The 17700-nt window shown below is 46.0% G+C and overlaps 1 protein-coding gene across 1 annotated transcript in view; it reads right to left on the bottom strand.

The window, feature by feature from the left end:
* MYH15 (myosin heavy chain 15) overlaps positions 1-17700 on the bottom strand; it is a 144754-nt gene that overhangs the window by 15587 nt on the left and 111467 nt on the right. The window contains exons 31-36 of the mRNA XM_065913562.1: positions 17067-17263; positions 13584-13933; positions 11338-11462; positions 8474-8589; positions 2432-2624; positions 1987-2190 (exon numbers count right to left, since the gene is read on the bottom strand). Coding sequence (XP_065769634.1) covers positions 1987-2190; positions 2432-2624; positions 8474-8589; positions 11338-11462; positions 13584-13933; positions 17067-17263 — 1185 coding nt within the window. The remainder of the gene's footprint in view (positions 1-1986; positions 2191-2431; positions 2625-8473; positions 8590-11337; positions 11463-13583; positions 13934-17066; positions 17264-17700) is intronic.

Below are 17700 nucleotides of genomic sequence, written 5' to 3'. Positions count from 1 at the left end.
CCCCGTGTTTTGCAGGAGCATTAGTATCTCTGGAACTTCCCTACCAAAGGTCAGTGGCGCTTCCCAGTCAGTATGGCAAACACGGTGATCCCACAGATGTTTCTAAAGAGCCCCGGGCATGGCACACCTGCCCCTGGCTGCATGAATCCATCCTTCCCAACACTCATCAGAGTCATCTTCTAAAGATGCAAATCTAGTAACTTTGCTCCCAGTTACTCACAATTCTTCAGCAGACTTCAAACTCCATCAGTTTCAAAATCAAGTCCCTGGCGACCTGGGTCTGTCTGCCTCTCCCTTAGCATCAATTCTGCTGATTTCTCCCACCTCACCCCCACTGTAAGCTGTAGTACATACATCATCTTTTCTTAACATCCTAAATCCCTTCCTCTCCTCACGCCTCTGCCCTTGACTCTTCTCTCTCCTTGGCTGACTCCTCACGTGTCCTTCGCAGCTCAGATTGAGCAGACTGTGCATCTCCCTGACGTGCAGGGTCATCAGGGAAGGCTTTCTACAGGGCTCTCCTCGCAGTGCACATCAGCTTGTTTACTCAGAAGTTCATGCTTTTAGGGTGATGGAGATATTCTGCATCTATCCATACTATGTTCTACTGGGCTTCCCCACTGGCTCAGTGGTTAAGAATCCACCAATGCAGGAGACCCGCGTGTGATCCCTGGGTCAGGAAGCTCCCCTGGAGAAGATACTGGCTACCCACTCCAGTATTCTTCCTGGGAAAATCCCATGGACAGAGAGGAGCCTGGTGGGCTACAGTCCATGGGGTCGCAAAAGAGTCGGACGTGCCTGAGTGACTAAACAATACCATGTACACCTGTCTAGGTTACGGTGGATGCACTAAAAATGTTTACTGAATGGCCCTTTACTGTATGCATTTGTCTAACCACTATGGTTTCTCCTGATTCCACAAGAAGAGTAAAAATTCAAAGAAGTCTTGTTTTGTGTCACTTACATAGCCTTCCATGAGAAGCCAGAGTCCTGACAACTCATTGTAACTGTCAGGAGCCACTCAGAATTGTTTGAGATCTCTTGGATCTTAGGCAGCTTTTTTTTTTTTTTTTTTTTTTTTTAATCCTGGGATTCTCAGGGAACACAGAGCATAGAAGGAACAGGATAGACAGGTAAATGACTCTGGAACACTAGTGAACGTTCCCCCCTCTCTCTCTCCCCCCAGCATCCCAGCTGTGAGTGTCCTGACAGTTCATTCTTCTGACAGGGCTTATGGGTCAAACTGTGTCCCTCCCCACAAGAAACATAGGTTGAAGTCCTAACCACTAGTTCTCAGAATATGACCTTACTTGGAAACAGGGTCCTTGCGGAGGCAATCAAGTTAAAATGAGGTCAGTCATGTCCAACCCTTTGCGACCCCATGGACTGTAGCCTACTAGGCTCCTCTTCGTGGGACTTTCCAGGCAGGAATACTGGAGTGGGATGCCATACCCTCAGGAGATCCTCCCGACCCAGGGTGGGTCCTAATCTGATTGATGTCCTCATAAAAATTTGGAAATTTGGACAATGACAGATACAGAGGGAAAATGATGTTGAAACAGAAAATGCCAGGTGAAGGCAGAGAACTGGAGTCACGCATCTGCAAGCTAAGGAGCGCCAGAGACTGCCAGTCTTTCCCCACCAGAAGCTGGGGAAAGGCAAGGAGGGACTCCCCTACAAGATTCAGAGGGAGTGCTACCCTGCCAACGCCTTGATTTCGGACGTCCAGCCTTGAGAACTGTGAGGGGTTACAGTTCCGTTGTTTTGAGCCCCTCCGCTTGCGGACTGTGCTGCTGCAGCCGTCGGGAGCCCCTGCATTTGGGGACGAATGAAGGGTGCGGCCACCACTCTGCCGAAGGCCTGTCTCACCGGGCTCCCCCACGGCTCCATGTGGCAAGTGCGTATGGTTCAAGACCAAGGCTGACTGTGTGGAAACTGCTGCCTCCAGCCAGCTGAGGCGGCTGATGGGGAGTTTACGGGTCCCACCTGGACATGGAAAAGGTTGACTTTTTCCGTGGCTTCCAGGAGCTCCTCCTCCGCCAGCCTGCGACTGCGCTCTGTCTGCTCCTGCAAGGACCTCAGCTCCTCGACTTCAGCCTGGAGGAGAGCGCTGCGCCGCTCAGCCACCGCCACCTGCTCCTTCAGCTCGCTGTTCAGGCGTGTGCCGTCATCCACCTGCAGCTTCAGGTCCTGGAGAGAAAACTCGGGCTGGGCGTGGGTCCCTGCGAGTTCAGTGTGCATGCTCAACGAAGTTAAACGTAACAAACCAGTTAAACACAAGCACATAGCAATGCCAGCCAACTGAGTGTAAGGTCTCCTGAAGGACTAGATTTGCGGTCCTCACTTTTACTGTTGAACACAACCTGCTACCTGGCTTGCTCCCACAAGCAGAGGCGTCCCTGCCTCATCCCCATGTGGCAATTGAAAATACCTTGATCTGGGTCTGGAGCTGGCCCAGGGACTTGGTGGCCTCTGACGCCTGCCGGCTGGCACAGCTAAGCTGCAGCTCCATCTCAGTGAGGTCCCCTTCCATGCTCCTCTTCAGCCGAGTGGCCTCCATTCTGCAACGAGCTTCGGAATCCAGACTTGACTGCAGGGAGTCAATAGCACTCTGCTGCTTCCTCCTAATTTTAGAATAACATTCAGGGGGAAAATCATGCACCCAGGTTGAGAAAGGGTACCTGCTGTGTACACACAATAGTTTAGGAATCAGAGAAAAACTTAAAATTCAAGGCAGAGTCTATGTAATTAACAAAATGAGTCTATAAAGGGTCTTCATTTGGAAACCAGGGAGGCTGAAGGCTTAGGTCAGTGAGCATTTGTACATTGTATCAGAACAACTGTTTCCCACGTCAACTCCCCGCCAAAATCAAGAAAATCACTAGTGGGCTTCCCCACTGGCTCAGCGGTCAAGAATCTGCCTGCCAATGCAGGAGACACGGGCTCGATCCCTGGGCTGGTAGGATCCCACATGCAGAGGCAGCAAGCCTGTGCACCACAACAGGTGCGCCTGAGCCCCAAAGCCCACGGGCCGCCTCTGCCGACGCCCCCGTGTCCTGGGGCCCACGCGCCACAAGAGAAGCCACCACAGTGTGAAGCCAGCACACCACGCCTAGAGAGCGGTCCCCACTCGCCGCAACTGGACAAAAGCCTGCACAGCAGGGAAGACCCAGCATAGCCAAAAATAAACATAAATAAGATTTAAAGGAGAAAAGCACTAGAATCTTTTTGAGATTCCGGTGGGACAGACTTTGCCTTGTCTAAGACCTCCTCAAGGACAGTCTAAGGCAAATATCTGGATTCCCTATAGTGGCTAATATTGAAGGAAGGATGCTCTTTCAGATGGGCATAAGAGTCAACACTTTCAATGGTGAAACATGTTTGAAGACAGCAAGAAACAGTCATCCAGGTTGAAACAAGTCCCGCACCAGCAATCCTGCTCTAGTGGCCTGTGACGCCTAATTCTCCTGGAATAGCATGGTTATCTTTCTCCAGGAGTTTGGGAGTACAACCAAGGACAGGCTGAGAAAACCAACCGCTGTGTGATATTGAATTACTTCAACATGCCTTTATAACATCCATGCTGAAACCATTTTTACAAAGTGCCAGAAGCTTACACAATAGATGTGTGTTCAGGAAGACAAAGAAAAAATACGGGGAACCCAGGGAAATAATTTCCCAACCCTCTTGCAGAAAGTCTGGGACCATGTGACTGAATTCTGACCAATGGATAGGGGCAAAAGTGTTTCCAAGACTCACACATACAACTTTTTACTCATCAGCCTGTGCTGTCTCTTTCCCACCAATGGCAAACTTCACGGCCACACGTGAACCATCTGGCATCAAAAGGTGGAAGGAACCTGAGTTCTTGAATGACTTGGAAGAATAGTGGCCCACTCCCCATCCTACCCCACACTGGAGTAAAATACACTTTTAAGTCATTGAGATCGGGTGGTTGTGAGTTAGGACAACGTAACTGTTATAACGAACACAGGCCCTCTTAAGCTCACCCTATGAAGCAGGGCCTAACACTGGACAGATAAGACAAGACATACTCATAGAGTCTATCAGCCCAAATAGCAGACACATACTCATGTTGAATCAGAATTAGGTTCCACTGACTTATCGCTGAGCCTGTGTTCTAAGCTCTGAGGCCAATCAGGAAGACACAGCCTGCAGAGGAGTGAGTGTGGTCAGAGTTTCCAACCAGGTGACAGATGGAGGTGTCGCTTTGCACCCCATCGATGGAGGGGGCGTTCAGAAGTAATTATGCAAATGCATGAGAAAAAGCTTTCTAGTCCCAGAGCCCAGAATGAGCACATCTCCTCTGCCTCCGCACGCTGTGGTCAGCCTCTCCCGCCTGCCCTTACATCCTGGGCTTCTATTTGGCAGCCAGACGAGGATCCCACAGGGATGCCAGCACATAAAGTCCCTGGAGACTATTACTACTGAATTGCATCTCTCTCCCCACCCCAACCAAACTCATATGTTGAAGCCCTAAATGCCAGTACCTCAGAATGTGAGTGTATTTGGAGACAGGGCCTTTAAAGAGGTGATTAAGTTAAATGAGGCCCTTGGGGTGATCCTAATCCAATCTGCCTGAGGTCCTTAGAAGAACAGGAAACACAGACACAGACAAAAGCTTTAGGGATGGGTGTGCACCGAGAAAAGAAAATGTGAGGATCCAGCAAACCAAGGAGAGAGGTCTCAGGGGGAACGTCTTGACCTTGAACCTCCAACCTCCAGAAATGCGAGAAAATAAATGTCTGCTATCTAAGCCACCCAGTCTATTTTGTTACGGCAGCCCTAGCCCACAAGGACTACAGGGACACACACTCAACGCCACGGAAAGCTTGCAGACGCTGCTCTGTCTTACACAAGGAAACTCATCTTTGCTGAACTGACTACTTATGAACACTAAAGCGTCACTAGGCTGGTGTCAAAATCCTCTGTACAGAGATGTAATCTACTTAAGCAGACAAAATGGATGTTTCAACTGTACTTTTCCCACAGTTGTTTATGCACCTTCATGAGTACCTACAGACAAGTAGAAAGTGCTATGGTTTAAGAGGCTTCTATATAACACAGGCCTGGAGAATTGCCACTAAACAGTCAGCACATTCCACGCAGAGTCAAGAAATCTTTCAAATGAAAACTCCTCAAATACATTTATTTTTAAAGAAAAATGAAACAGTCAGGACCAAGGCAATATGGTAAAAGTTCCTTTTTCCCCCCAAAATGTGAAATATAATTTGAGGAAAGAAAACAAATGCAAACAAAATCAGAATAAAAATTTTTGAAAAAGCTAAGGATTTTAAACTGTCAATTCAATCAGTAATATTTTTCTCTTGCAACATTGCTTATCTGTATCACAGAAATGAAAGATTTTCCTTAATTCTAATACATATAATTCAGTCTTAAAATGATTAACAAGATATTTTGCTAACTAAATGCCACGCCTGAGTTTGAGATCCTACATCTTGAAGTTGTGCTAAAATATTTTACTTAGACATGAGAAGAAATTTAAGCATATTCTTCTGGAAGAGACTCAGACAATAAAAGAAATTAAGTTGGATAGTGCGTGTAGATGAAGACCATGTGGCAAAGTTCGGTATTACTGAGTTCAGAGGAGTGAACCACATGGAAGGAAAAGATGATGGATCATTACTAGGAACCTGAGGCCACAGGCCAGGGGTGAGCTAACTATGGGCTCTGGGCCAAATTTGGCCATGTCACTTGATCTCTTATCATCTATGGCTGCCTTCAAGCCACGGTTGCAGACCTGAGTAGCTGCAAGGGAGACTCTATGGTCCACACAGCCAAAAATACTTACCATCTGATGCCATAAAGAAAAAGCTTGCCCAACCCTTCCCTAGATGATCAGAGCAAAGCAAACAAATGCATTTTGATAGCGTAGGCAAACTTGGTGCCTCACTCCCCAAAACCCCTTCCCCAGCACCTCTCTGGGTGTGTCTGGGGAGAGCAGAATGCACCAGCCCCAGTTCTGGTCCACTGAGGAGCCCCCACACATTTCAGCATTTTCATGAATACCCTGAGTCGGGAGGGGATGGACACAGCCAGCAGCCCTGCAAGATTCAGGACACACACCTAACTTATTTTCAGCCCCGGCTGGGGCCTTGCAGCAGGGCCTGACTTAGACGGCAGTCACAGCCGCCAGTTGGCCTTCAAGCTGGCTGTGGACATCACTCTTGCTTTCCTGGTAGAGGAGGGCGAGGACCAAAGCCCCTGCTTCCATCAGTGGCTGCATTATCACCTCTCTAACTCTAGCTCTGCTACTTACGACATTTGTAAGGAAACAAAAAAGCCCTATCGACTCATAAAAGTTTGGGAAGCCCTATCTAGAGAAGCAGGCACAGCATGTCGCCAACATGGAGTGCTCAATAACTATGGAACAAGTGAAACATACAACCCATATACGAGCCACTCCTTCTTTCACCCCAACAAGCTTCCAGCCGGGCTCAGCCCTCACCTAATGGAAGAATCGTGGGCTGGGAGGCAGAGAATGAGTTACCAGAGTGTGCAGCTCTACCAGGGTTTTTATCTTTGCCTCTGCGTCTCTCTGCTGTGCTCCTGGTCCCTTCAGCATCCTGAGTCCTGTGTCCTCAGCCTCCTTCAGTCTCCATGGAGTTATCCAAGGATTATGCGAAACAGGACCTTGAGCCTCATCTTTTCCTCAGGCAGTATTTCCCCTGAGTTCTAGATTTTACCTGGCTTATGCTTGATTGCTCAAAATCCTATGTTTTGCTAGTATTTCCCCCTGGTGTTCTCTTCCATTTTCTTAAGATCCCCTCCTCTCCTAGTGCTGAAGTCAGATTAGACCCTCTGATGAAACCAAGGGTTTCTGATCCAATCTCCACTGGCATGGGGCACTCAGACAGAACGGTCTACAAGGTACTTGTGATATTTTGTTAAGATATACTCATCTTTCCTTTCCGGATGTACCTATTACAGTTATTATGAATCATTAACTAAAACTCAGGAAGAGCTCACTCCTCCCTCCAGCCCGCCCTTCTTTTTTCAGCCCCTTGACAGCTCCTGCCTCATCTCCAATTCTTTCTTCTCCCAGCCCTGTTTGGATCTACAGCTTCCTTTGCACCAAAATTATTATAATTGGTGAACCGCTCTCTCTATGACATTCAGAGGTACCTGACAAGACGCAGACTCTCTGAGGATTCATTTTTTCTTAGCTAGGTTTATTAATAGGCACAGGTTTGACGTTACCTGAAACGAGTTTTTTTGTTTTTTTTTTTTTAATGGTAGAAGGAGACATTCGTTTTTGTTCCTCGTGGAAGGAAGTAGGGCAAATATCAAGGTCCAGTGTTTTTGCCCTTTATAAAAAAAAAGTCTTTTAGGCACAGCCTCTTAAGTAGACCAGATTTCATCCCCGCTGTTAGCCCTACAGAGGAAAGTGCCGGTGAGTGAGAGCAAAGATAACTCAAAGCGCAGAGCACCAAATTGGGCTTGACACCCTCATTAAAAAGATGACCCCCATGGGAGTTCTGTCTGAAGATGGGCTCTGGGGAAGAGGCCAGTTTAACCGAACATGGTAACCTTTCTCTTAATGGTTTAACAAACATGTTGAAAGCAAATTGCCGGTTGAACCTCAGACTCAGAAATGCTTTTCCTTGCTGGCATATGGCACTGACTTAAGGGAACAGATCAGATGGATGATACAATCATAGCTAATTCCACGTGTTTATAATGGCGCCTTTGATCTATAGAGTGTGAGTGCTTTGCCAACAGTGGCTTACTGATCTTCCTCACCACCTTCTGTGACATGGATGGGGCTGCTTTCATCCCCTCACTTCACTGAGAAGCTAAGAAGTGAGATGTCTAAAATCATCAGCTTGTTATGAGGAAGCTAAGAAAAGATCCTGCAACCCAGGATTCCTATTTAATTCAGTTTCCTGACTATTAAGACTCAGCTGCTTCAACAGGGATTCAATAAGCAGCTTAACTCTTGGCTTCAGCCCCTCTCCAAATGAATAGCTACAGGTACAGGCGGGGGGAGGTGGAAACTTCACTCTGATCTGACATTAATTTTGAGGTCCAGCATCACTTTTGTTTTTGGTTCTTTTCCTTCACTATTCGGCATTATCAGTCAGTGTCTTGAATACTCAAGAAAGAAGCGTGTTGTTGGGAGACCCAGGCAGTATACACAGTCCTTGTCCACATACTTTGGCTTTTTTTTAGTGTATTATCTTGAGTTTTGTACGCAAGCAGAAGTTGCTTGAATAAGAAAATCACAAACATGAATAGTAATCATGTTAGAGGTATTCTTTTATCCTAACAGTGCTGTGTTGACTAGCAACAGTCTAGGGTTGGGTCAGACCAGCTGTCTCTGAGCTAATATTCCAACAAAGGTTATAAAAGTAGCCACACACAATGAATCCTTGTTCAGTTAAGGATGTTGAAATATGTAACTGTTGCTCATCAAAATAACTGTACATACCTAAAAGTTTCCATTTCTTCATCTTTCTCTGAAAGCTTCCTTTCAAGTTCCGCTTTAGTTTCCGAGAGTTCAAGCTGCAAACGAAGAACCCTGCTTTCATGACGCTCCTGAGCTCCCTGAAATACACAAACAAAAAGCATTAAATCAAGCTCACTTTTGGACAAAAGTATTTTTTTCTCTAAATATGTGTCACTAATGGAGCTCTCTTTAGAATTGCTAGGAAGTTCAAATCAGGTCCCTGAAGACGGGAACAGGATGAGGGACAAGTGATTACCTTTCTCTGTCATATTACTTATAGCTCTGACATTCAGAGGACTTTCAGCTGTAATTCAAGAACTAGAATCTCAAACATTTTTTTAAATAGAAATTTTCAATCTTGTCTGTGACTACCTTTCAATTTTTAAATATATTACTCTAGACTTTTTTTAGTGGTTCCATCTTTAGGATGAATCAATGAAAGTATGAAAGCTAAAACAAGGAAGGTGACAACTCCTACCTGGAAACTTCAATTTTGAACATCACAGAGGGACAGAGAAAAAGTTGAAAGGATTCAGGGAGCAAGAAACAGGAAAGTGCTCAAATAAAGGAAACTGGGGTATACCTGACACATAATGCTTGGTGTGAGTCGTTATTATCATAGCTATTACTATGACTTCAAATGGATTGCTCTGACAGGCAGGGAGGTCTCCTGCTCCTTTGAATGTTAAATATAGGCAAGGCAATTACTTCCAGGAATGTTATAGAGGTGTTTCAAGTTGAAGAGGGTAGGTCTGATTAAATCTGAAAGTCTGTTCCATAGGTAAAATTTCATATAGAAGAAATAAACGGAACACTTGGAGGTGACAGAGGAGGATGCTTATGAAGGGGACAAGAGGTGACGACAATCCGCTGGTCAGACAGTCCTGAGGGGAGAAGTCACTTTTACAGCCTCTTCTGAGGAGCGCTCAGCACATAATATTGAAAGTGGAAAGTAAAGCCAAGTAGCAGCTTCAAAATAAAAATAAGAAAGATGTTGGGAATTTAATATGGCTTACAGCTTTGCTGCTGTTCTCTCAGTACCAACTCCAATATAAAAGAAAATTTTAAAAATGCTTGGATAGCAATTTCCTCTGAGGGAATGGTGCCCTTCCTTCCAGGGGCAACGGTCACCTCTAACCCTTTTGCATGCACTGAGAAAGTGAATCTTTGAAGGTGACCTGCGATAGTTTGAGCTTTGTAACTTCAAAAATAAATCTGATAATGTTTTTCATTAAGGCTCACCCAGAAAAATAAATAACCCAGTTTTACAAATACATGTCCAAGTTGATGAAGTATTCATGGGTGCAGGTGAAGACAAAACTTGAGAAAATGTGAATAGAATATAACGCCATCTAGTGCTACTAAACGGTATGAACGCTGTGGCCTGAACCATCTCCCTTCATTGTGCCAGTCAATTTAATGAAAAAGACTTCTACATGTCATACAGGACTAAAATTAACCCTGCCCTCACAGCTGTCGTTGGCTTCTCATGTTGCTTGAAATTTCTACTGTCAAAGTTACTTTTGGGGGTTGAGGTAGTGGCTTTAGAAAGTTCCTAGCCAAGGTGGCTGGAGAACCAAAGGAAACAAGTAAAGAATCAAATTTCAACTGCTTTATCAGGGGACACCACCCTGCCAGCTGGAAGGATTCTACACAAAATGTAGATCTCAGAAAACAATTTGCGTAAAGAGGCAAGTGTTCTCTCAAGAGCCATCCAGCTGACATCTCTGCCTGGCAGATTTCTTACAGAAATGTGATGGTGAGATAAACTGACATTGCTTGACATAGAGCAATCCTTTGGGGTCTCGTTTTTTCATTACAGCACCTTTCAAAAGGCCTGCGCCTGAAACTGGCTGCTACGCCTTTTTAAAACTGATGGTCTCTGTTGGAAGGTAAGTGGATGAGGCCTGCATTTTGAATGCTACCTGGCGCTTGGTCAAAGGGTGGGTCAAGAAAATGCAGTTCAACTGTGAGAACAGAAGCTTTGTAGGCCCTGTTAACTACTTAATGACCATGACAGGATAACTTCCTTCTGAGTTCAGCCTCTCTGGCAAACAGGTTTTCTCAGGGGTCCTTTCAATCACTAGCTAGCACGTGCCTAGGAATACCAGACATTCTTCCTGAACTTTTAATCCTTAACACTGAAAACACTGCTATCACACAATCTGCACAAAGATAAGCTTTCAGCAACAAATGAGCACAAAGCAAATGAGAGCACTGCTTTGAGTTCATTTTTAAAACCACTCAAAGCTTTTTGGGGAAAAACAAACAAAGGTTTTGACTGATTTCATTTAAAGAGAGGGTCAGGTATGAGGATATTTAGTTATGAAACATCGAACAAATATTTATTGAACTTCTCCTATACACCAGGCAATGTTCTAGTCCAGTGCCTCTCAAATGTTAGGGTAAATATGAACCACCCAGGAATCTTGTTTAAATGCAGATTCTGATTCAACAGAGCTGGAGAGAGGGCTGAGAGTCTGAATTTCTAACAAACTCCCCAGTGATGCCCATGCAACTGGCACCTAAACCACATTTAGAGCAACAAGGGCCTAGGTACTGGGGAAAAGTCAGGGAACAAGCTACACGCGATTCCTGTTTTCCTCACAGTCAAGAGTCTTCATCACAATTGTTTATCCTCTTCTCTGAGCCTCAATTTCCTCATTTACACAACGAGAACAACAGTCTGCTAGGGTGATTACATAACATAGTGCATTCAAAGCACTTGGCATGGTTCCAAGCATACAGCTAAGCCTTAAGTGCCATTGTGGTGGTGGTGGTATTAGAATGCAGATCTTCTGCACTGTCACAAGGATAGAAGCCTTCTTTGCTCCCAGAGGTAATACCTCAGCCTCTTCCAGCGCCATCTGAACTTCAGTCTTTTCTTGCTCAATCTGTTTCTTGACCTTTTCCATTTTACTTAAGTTCTTCTTTCCTTCTCTCACCTGATTTGTCAGATTAGAAATCTCCTCTGGAGAGGAAAGAAAGACAAAGTCAGTGAAAGGAACCAGTCTCAGACCCACGATATCAGGTACAGCAGACTGTTCTGGAAGGCCAGCTGGGACCCTGGTTCATGCCATCCTTGGTAACTTGATGACAAGGCCACTGCAGGCCCTGGGGGATCTTTGTTTGAATTGGAAAAAATGAATCCCTTTTCAGTATATTGAAAATATTGAATCATATTTCAATATTTCGATCATTCAAAATATTTCAATCATATTTTAGAATCTGCCAGAAAGTCGCCTACAACCAGTGGTGAGAAGGCTGCTTCTTAGAGTATTTGCATCAAGCAATCTGTGCAACTGCACATGCCAACCCACTTGTCAGAGCCTCACCAGCTACTGCCGGTGGGCTCTAGGACACAGACCTGGAATCGCGGTTCCAGTGGAAGAGCCTGGCTATCACCACCGGTGACGGTGGCTGCTGCGACAGCGGAGGCGACGCCAGGACGGGAACCTACAGCGTGTCACTGTCTCTCAGCAGCCAGCGCACTCAGCCTCTCATGGACACAAGCCTTTGACAGAGCAAGGCATCCAGAAGCGGTAAAACCTCCACCACCGCACACTGTCGGCCCTGCCTTTTCAGCAAGGAAGCCTCTGGAACCTCAGAGGAGCAGAGCAGGGCCAGGTGCTCTGGGAATTACCCACAGTCCAGAGGCAGTGGAAGGCATTCAAGAGGCCGACTGCTTCTCTGGCTCTGAGGATACCTAGCTTATGCCAGGATGGGACAAGAATTTTTAAGTTACAAAACCATTAGATGATAATTCTCATGTGAATAACAGATTCTGGTCTGATATAGCCTGTCCAGAAGACAGGCTCCCAAGAGAAAACTCAAGGCAGTGATTCTCTACTCTTGATCACATCTTAGAATTACTTGGAAAGCTTCTGAAAAACAATTCTGCCCAAGCTCCACCGCAGACCAAGTGAGGTCTCCATTTGTATTTCTGGGAACTTACTAGAAATACAAATTCTCAGACCCCCTCCTAGACTCACTGGATCACAAACTCTGAGGGAGGGGCCTAGCCAACTGGGTTTTAACAAGCCCTCTGGGTGCTTCTGACACCATCAAAGTTTTCTAACTGTTCCAGCACCCCTCACAGGCCCAGCCAGTGAACTGATCATGGACTGTACAGATCAACAGAGAAAGCAGGTTTTATTTATGTCTCCGAAAGTAATGAACTTATTCCCAGGGCACCTCAGGATTATAACACATGTCACTGTTGGCGCTGCTATAAATTGGCAGTCCTCTTTGAAGGGCTGCTGGGCAGTATTTTAAAATCTAAAAATTCATTTCTTTAACCCAGCAATTTCATTTCTAGGACTTTACCCTACTGAAATATGTGTACATGTCCACAAATATATGTACAGGGATGTACAACACAGAATTATTTATAATTGTGGAAAACTGCATCTGAAATGAACACGGTCTACTGAAATGTGTTAATTATCATAAACACTCTGTCGGTAATGACAGTCACGTGGTAGGCCTCCAGGTACAGGCGAGGTGGCAAAGCCCATAGTTAGGTATGTGTGTGCCAGTATCAAGCTGCTGGGCTCAAATCTCTGATCAGCTACTTAGCAAATGTGAATTTGGCCAAGTTCGTAACCTTAAATGACTCAATCTAATCACCGTTTTACAGACAGAGAAACTAACTCATTGTTCTGAGACTTAAATAATGAATACTTGTATAAAGAACAGTGCCTGGAAGACAGGGTGGGTTTTTGAAGTATTTGTTAAATGAGAACATATATTAACAAATTTTTAAAAGGTACAGAATAATCTGCAATTTAAGTAAAAAAAAAAAATACTTGCCTGCATATATGCATGGAAAATCTTGGTAAGGCTAGAGATATAAAGAGATTCTTAATACGCTTACTTTACTGCAGGGAACTGGGGCTGAAGGTGAGAATGTAGTCTTATTTTTAGAACTCAGGTAATGAAAATAGTATCTGTTGTTTAAAAAAAAAAATCCCAAGGCAGTGTTAGGAATGGTCACGTTAAGACCGAGCAGCGCTGTGAGGATGCTCGGCCGTCTATGCCGGAGGCGGCCCGAGCGCGCCCCCGAGCCCCCGGGCATCTCCGCACAACGCACCTTTCAGCTGCTGGTTCTCCCGCCGCAGCGCCTCCTGGCCCGCGGCGCCCTCCTCGAGGCTGTGCCTGAGCTCCAGGAGCTGCATGCCAAGGGCGCGGGCCTCCTTCCGCGAGGCCTCCAGCAGCGCCTGGGCCTCCTCGTGCTTCCGCCTCCAGCCGTCCAGGCGCTGGTCAAACTGCTGCTGCTTCTGGCTGAGCGCGGCCGCCGCGGACCGCGCCTGCCCCAGGTCAGACAGGGTGTCCCCGAGCTCAAGCTGCAGGCGGAGCCTGGCCCTCTCCAGGGAGGCGTTTCTGGCATTGGCTGCCCCCATGGCCTCCGCAGCCTCCTGCAACCGGAGGGCCAGCTTCTTCCTGCGAAGAGGAGGCCCGAAGGGCGAGTGAGGCCACAGCTTGTCCTCTGTGTCCCTGTTAAGCACAGCGCTGCCGTTCAAACAGGCGAGCCCCCAAGGGTGGCTTCACAGCACGAAGGGAGGTAACTTCTGTCTGAAAAAGACCTCCCTGTTCTGTAGAAGCCAGATGTCTGCTAACGGGCACCCTCTGGCTCCTGTGGCCACAGGTTCTTTACGTTCCCGCACCCTCTGGCAACCTGGACTTGACACTCAGAATCCCTGTATCTGCTTCCCCTGAACCTTAAATAAGCAATACAGACATCATCCAGAACAAGAGACGGGAATAAGAGGAAGATGGTACTGAGCGCCCAGCAGTAAGCAACTCTTAAAAGTTTCAGGCACGTCTAGTTTCTAAAGAGTTCCTTGACTACCTCGCTTGCAAGGAGCCTTCTTCAGCTCTCTCCTGCTCACTGTCTCCCCCATCATGTGACTTTTAAACATTCCCACATTCTCCCTTCTCTGAATTTCTTCTCCAACTGGGCTCCTCTTCCCCACTGCATATACCCACTCCATCCCAGCGGTATGCTCACTTACCAGGTCGCGCTGCTGCTGGGAGTACTTGAGCCTCTGTCTGTCCTCCCTTCAGCATACTCTGAGGGGGAGCAGCTTACTAAAATGCTTCCCTCCCACCACACTTACAATGCAGGGCCCTTCTGCTCCCTAATGGATGCAGTGTTCTCTTGTTCACGTCTCCTGCAGGGACATTGGTAGTTCCATTCTTACTCATTCATCACACCTCTTAGATGAAAGGTACTGTATGTACCAAAGCTTTTTCCAATCTACTGTTATTAGACAGAAAATGGTCCTCAGGAATTAATGTGTGCCACATAACTAAAGCCCCCTTTGGGTAGAATCCTGTAAAAGCCAATCTGTGCTCAGTGTCCAGGAAGGACCTGGGCTCTAACAACTAATCCGTGCTCACTGGCTTTCTAGCCATAGTCCCTCCATGTCTTTGCTTCATTCTTCTTAACTGTTAAGAAAAGACTCTGATGTACTGCATGGTGACTTGCTGATAATACTGTATCATACATGTGAGAGCTGCTAGGAGACTAGAGCTTTAATTTTCTCACCATAACAGCAACAGCAAAATGGTAATTCTGTGGGGTAAAGGAGTTGTTAGCCAACCGTACTGTGGTGAAGACTTCACCATATGTGCATGTTTCAAGTTATTATACTGTACACCTTAACTGTACCCCCTACACAATGGCATATGTCAATCGTATTTCTATAAAGCTGGATAAAAAATAGGAGATTCTGATGTTCTATCCTGCCTACAACAAGAACCTTGTAAAATAATTACACATATGTTAGCTACTTTAGAAATGCTTAACTGGAACCAGAAGACAGGAGTTTTACTTTGGGTGACCAAGTGCTGAAGGACTGGGGTTGTACCAGGACACGGGGTTATCAGGGCTCAGATGAGGCAAATCCAGGGCGAACCGGACAACTGATCACCTTCATTTGACTGATAATGTCTTTCTACATGTACTGCCAGCTGCCCTCTTGCTCCTTAACTTGCCAGGCACAAGCACCTACATGGTTGCTTAGAATATGCAAAAAGGTGTGGGAGAAGAAGAACTCAAATCCTTCTCCTCGGGGAAACTCAGAGCTCCGAGGCACTAAACAGGCTCACGGGGGAGCTTGATTCCACTAAACGAACTCATCCTGTGAACCCAAGCCTGGAAATCTAAGCAGACAGGTCTTCAACTTTCCAATTTAAAACAAAAAAATACAATCCTAGATTTTTTTTTTTTTGTAATTCCACCTCCCTGAGGGGATTTAGAGGCAAAGCATAATAGAGACAATGCTTTATTTATTTGATGTTTAAGTTTAAAGCAAAAAAAAGTCTTCAGATATAATCACATTTGCCATTTCTCTCTAGTTGTTATGGACTAAAAGACCATGATTTGTTAGTTCAAACAAATCCATGTGGTCATAAGTAACCCACATACTTTCTCTCTTTTCTGACTCTCTCTTAGAAACCTTCAAACAGAATGACTGGTAGACACTTTCACTGGAATTCTTCAATTACGAAAAAAAAGTCTTAACCTTAGAAGCAAATGCCATATTTCGGAGATGAGGAGCCATTTCAGTTCAAGGCCCACTTTTATGTGGTGCCGAGTTTTAACACATTTACCATGGGTGTTTTTAGTATCTGTCGTTACAAAGCCCTTTTTAAGCTGTTGTGGCCAGAGACAGATCTCTTGGTACCCCCCGTCAGTACCAGAACAGCTGTTCGCACATGGAAAGCAATGTCTTGCAAAGGTTTAGGTGAAGAACTGAAAAATAATGTATTTGGTTGACACTAAAGAGAAACGTACTGATCTGCCCTGGATTTTTGCCAAGCTACCAAGCCAGGAACATACTGTTTTGAGTCAACCTTTAATGCTGGTTTGACACTGTCTCTCAAAGACACACAGTTCTTTGACCTCTGAGCAAAAAGCTTTAGAACCACATCCTGGGACTGAGTCTTAATTCATGTAGGCCCCAAACTTCTGTAGTTCCCAGAACTTCTAAAGCCTTTGTGTCGCGTTGGCTATAAAACCCATGTCCTAACCTTAGAGGTGGCCCAAAGGCGATTTCTTTTCAAAGGAACCTTTGTCCCATAGACAGGATGACGGATCCTAACACATTTCCAGCTGCCCCTGTCCATCTTCACAGACGACTTTGTAGTCTACAAGGTGTAGGCCAGAGACATTTTTTGATAACTTTAGTGTGTGGAGATGTATACCGACGTGGACCCCATTATTCTGGTGTTCCAAACGAAACCCAGGATTTTACATGCTAGCCTGTTTTCAGACCACATCTCAGTGGCATCTGTGAAGACGTCTCTTGTATTTCTCTGGAAAGAACCTCCTCTCCCCCCAGGATCTCTCTCTGATGTTTGTCACTCTGTATTATAATGTTAAATTTTGAACCTCTCTAGAGTACGTGCTTCTGACCAGCAGTGGCTGTTTCAGCTTTGGTCTTGGGCGTATTTACGCGGTGGGTAAGGACTTGCTAAGGGCACGTGTGAAGCCTTGAAGACAGAGCCACCATTCTCAGAGTCCTCTGCGTGACTGGCTCCAGGGTCAGGGCAGCCCGGCCCCACTCACTTGGCATTCTCCAAGTCCTCGGCGTGCCGGCTGGCGTCGTCCTCGCACTTGGCCCTCCACTTCACCGTTTCGGCGTCGCCTCTGAGCAGGGCCTGCAGCAGCTCGGCCTTGGCCGCCTGCTCTTCCTCGTACTGCTCTCGCAGAAGGTCACAGTCACGTCTGGCCGACTTCACGGCCTGGGCCAGGGCGCTCTGTGACTGCGGGGGACACACGCAGGTGTAAACAGGCACCGCCACCATTAGTGATGAAAGCTTCAGAGGTGACATCATCTTTCTGAGATAAGGTTAATAACCACCTGCCACAAACGCAAGCTGAACCTGAACCTAGTTAGTTAATACTAGGGAGAGAATTTGGGACAAGGAGAGAAAGGAGAGAGTATCTAATTGCTGCCATTGAAACAAGGAAGAGAGTTCTATTTAGGGAAATGCCAGCCTGACAGTGTGGGCTTCAATAAGAGACAGGTCTGGAGTTCTAGAAATAGTGCAGCCTGCAAAGGTAGCAAGAACACTCACTATCACTTAGGTAGTAAGGTTTATATTTAGCAATATACACTGGTCTTGTTTGGACTAGAAAGGACCACTGAGTTTAGTCTAGCCTTTTCATTCCATTGATAAAGAAAACAAAGCCTTTTCTT

This window comes from Muntiacus reevesi, chromosome 21 (genome assembly GCF_963930625.1).
Source record: "Muntiacus reevesi chromosome 21, mMunRee1.1, whole genome shotgun sequence".
Classification (NCBI taxonomy): Eukaryota; Metazoa; Chordata; class Mammalia; order Artiodactyla; family Cervidae; genus Muntiacus; species Muntiacus reevesi.
This window is presented reverse-complemented; position numbering and strand designations above follow the sequence as displayed.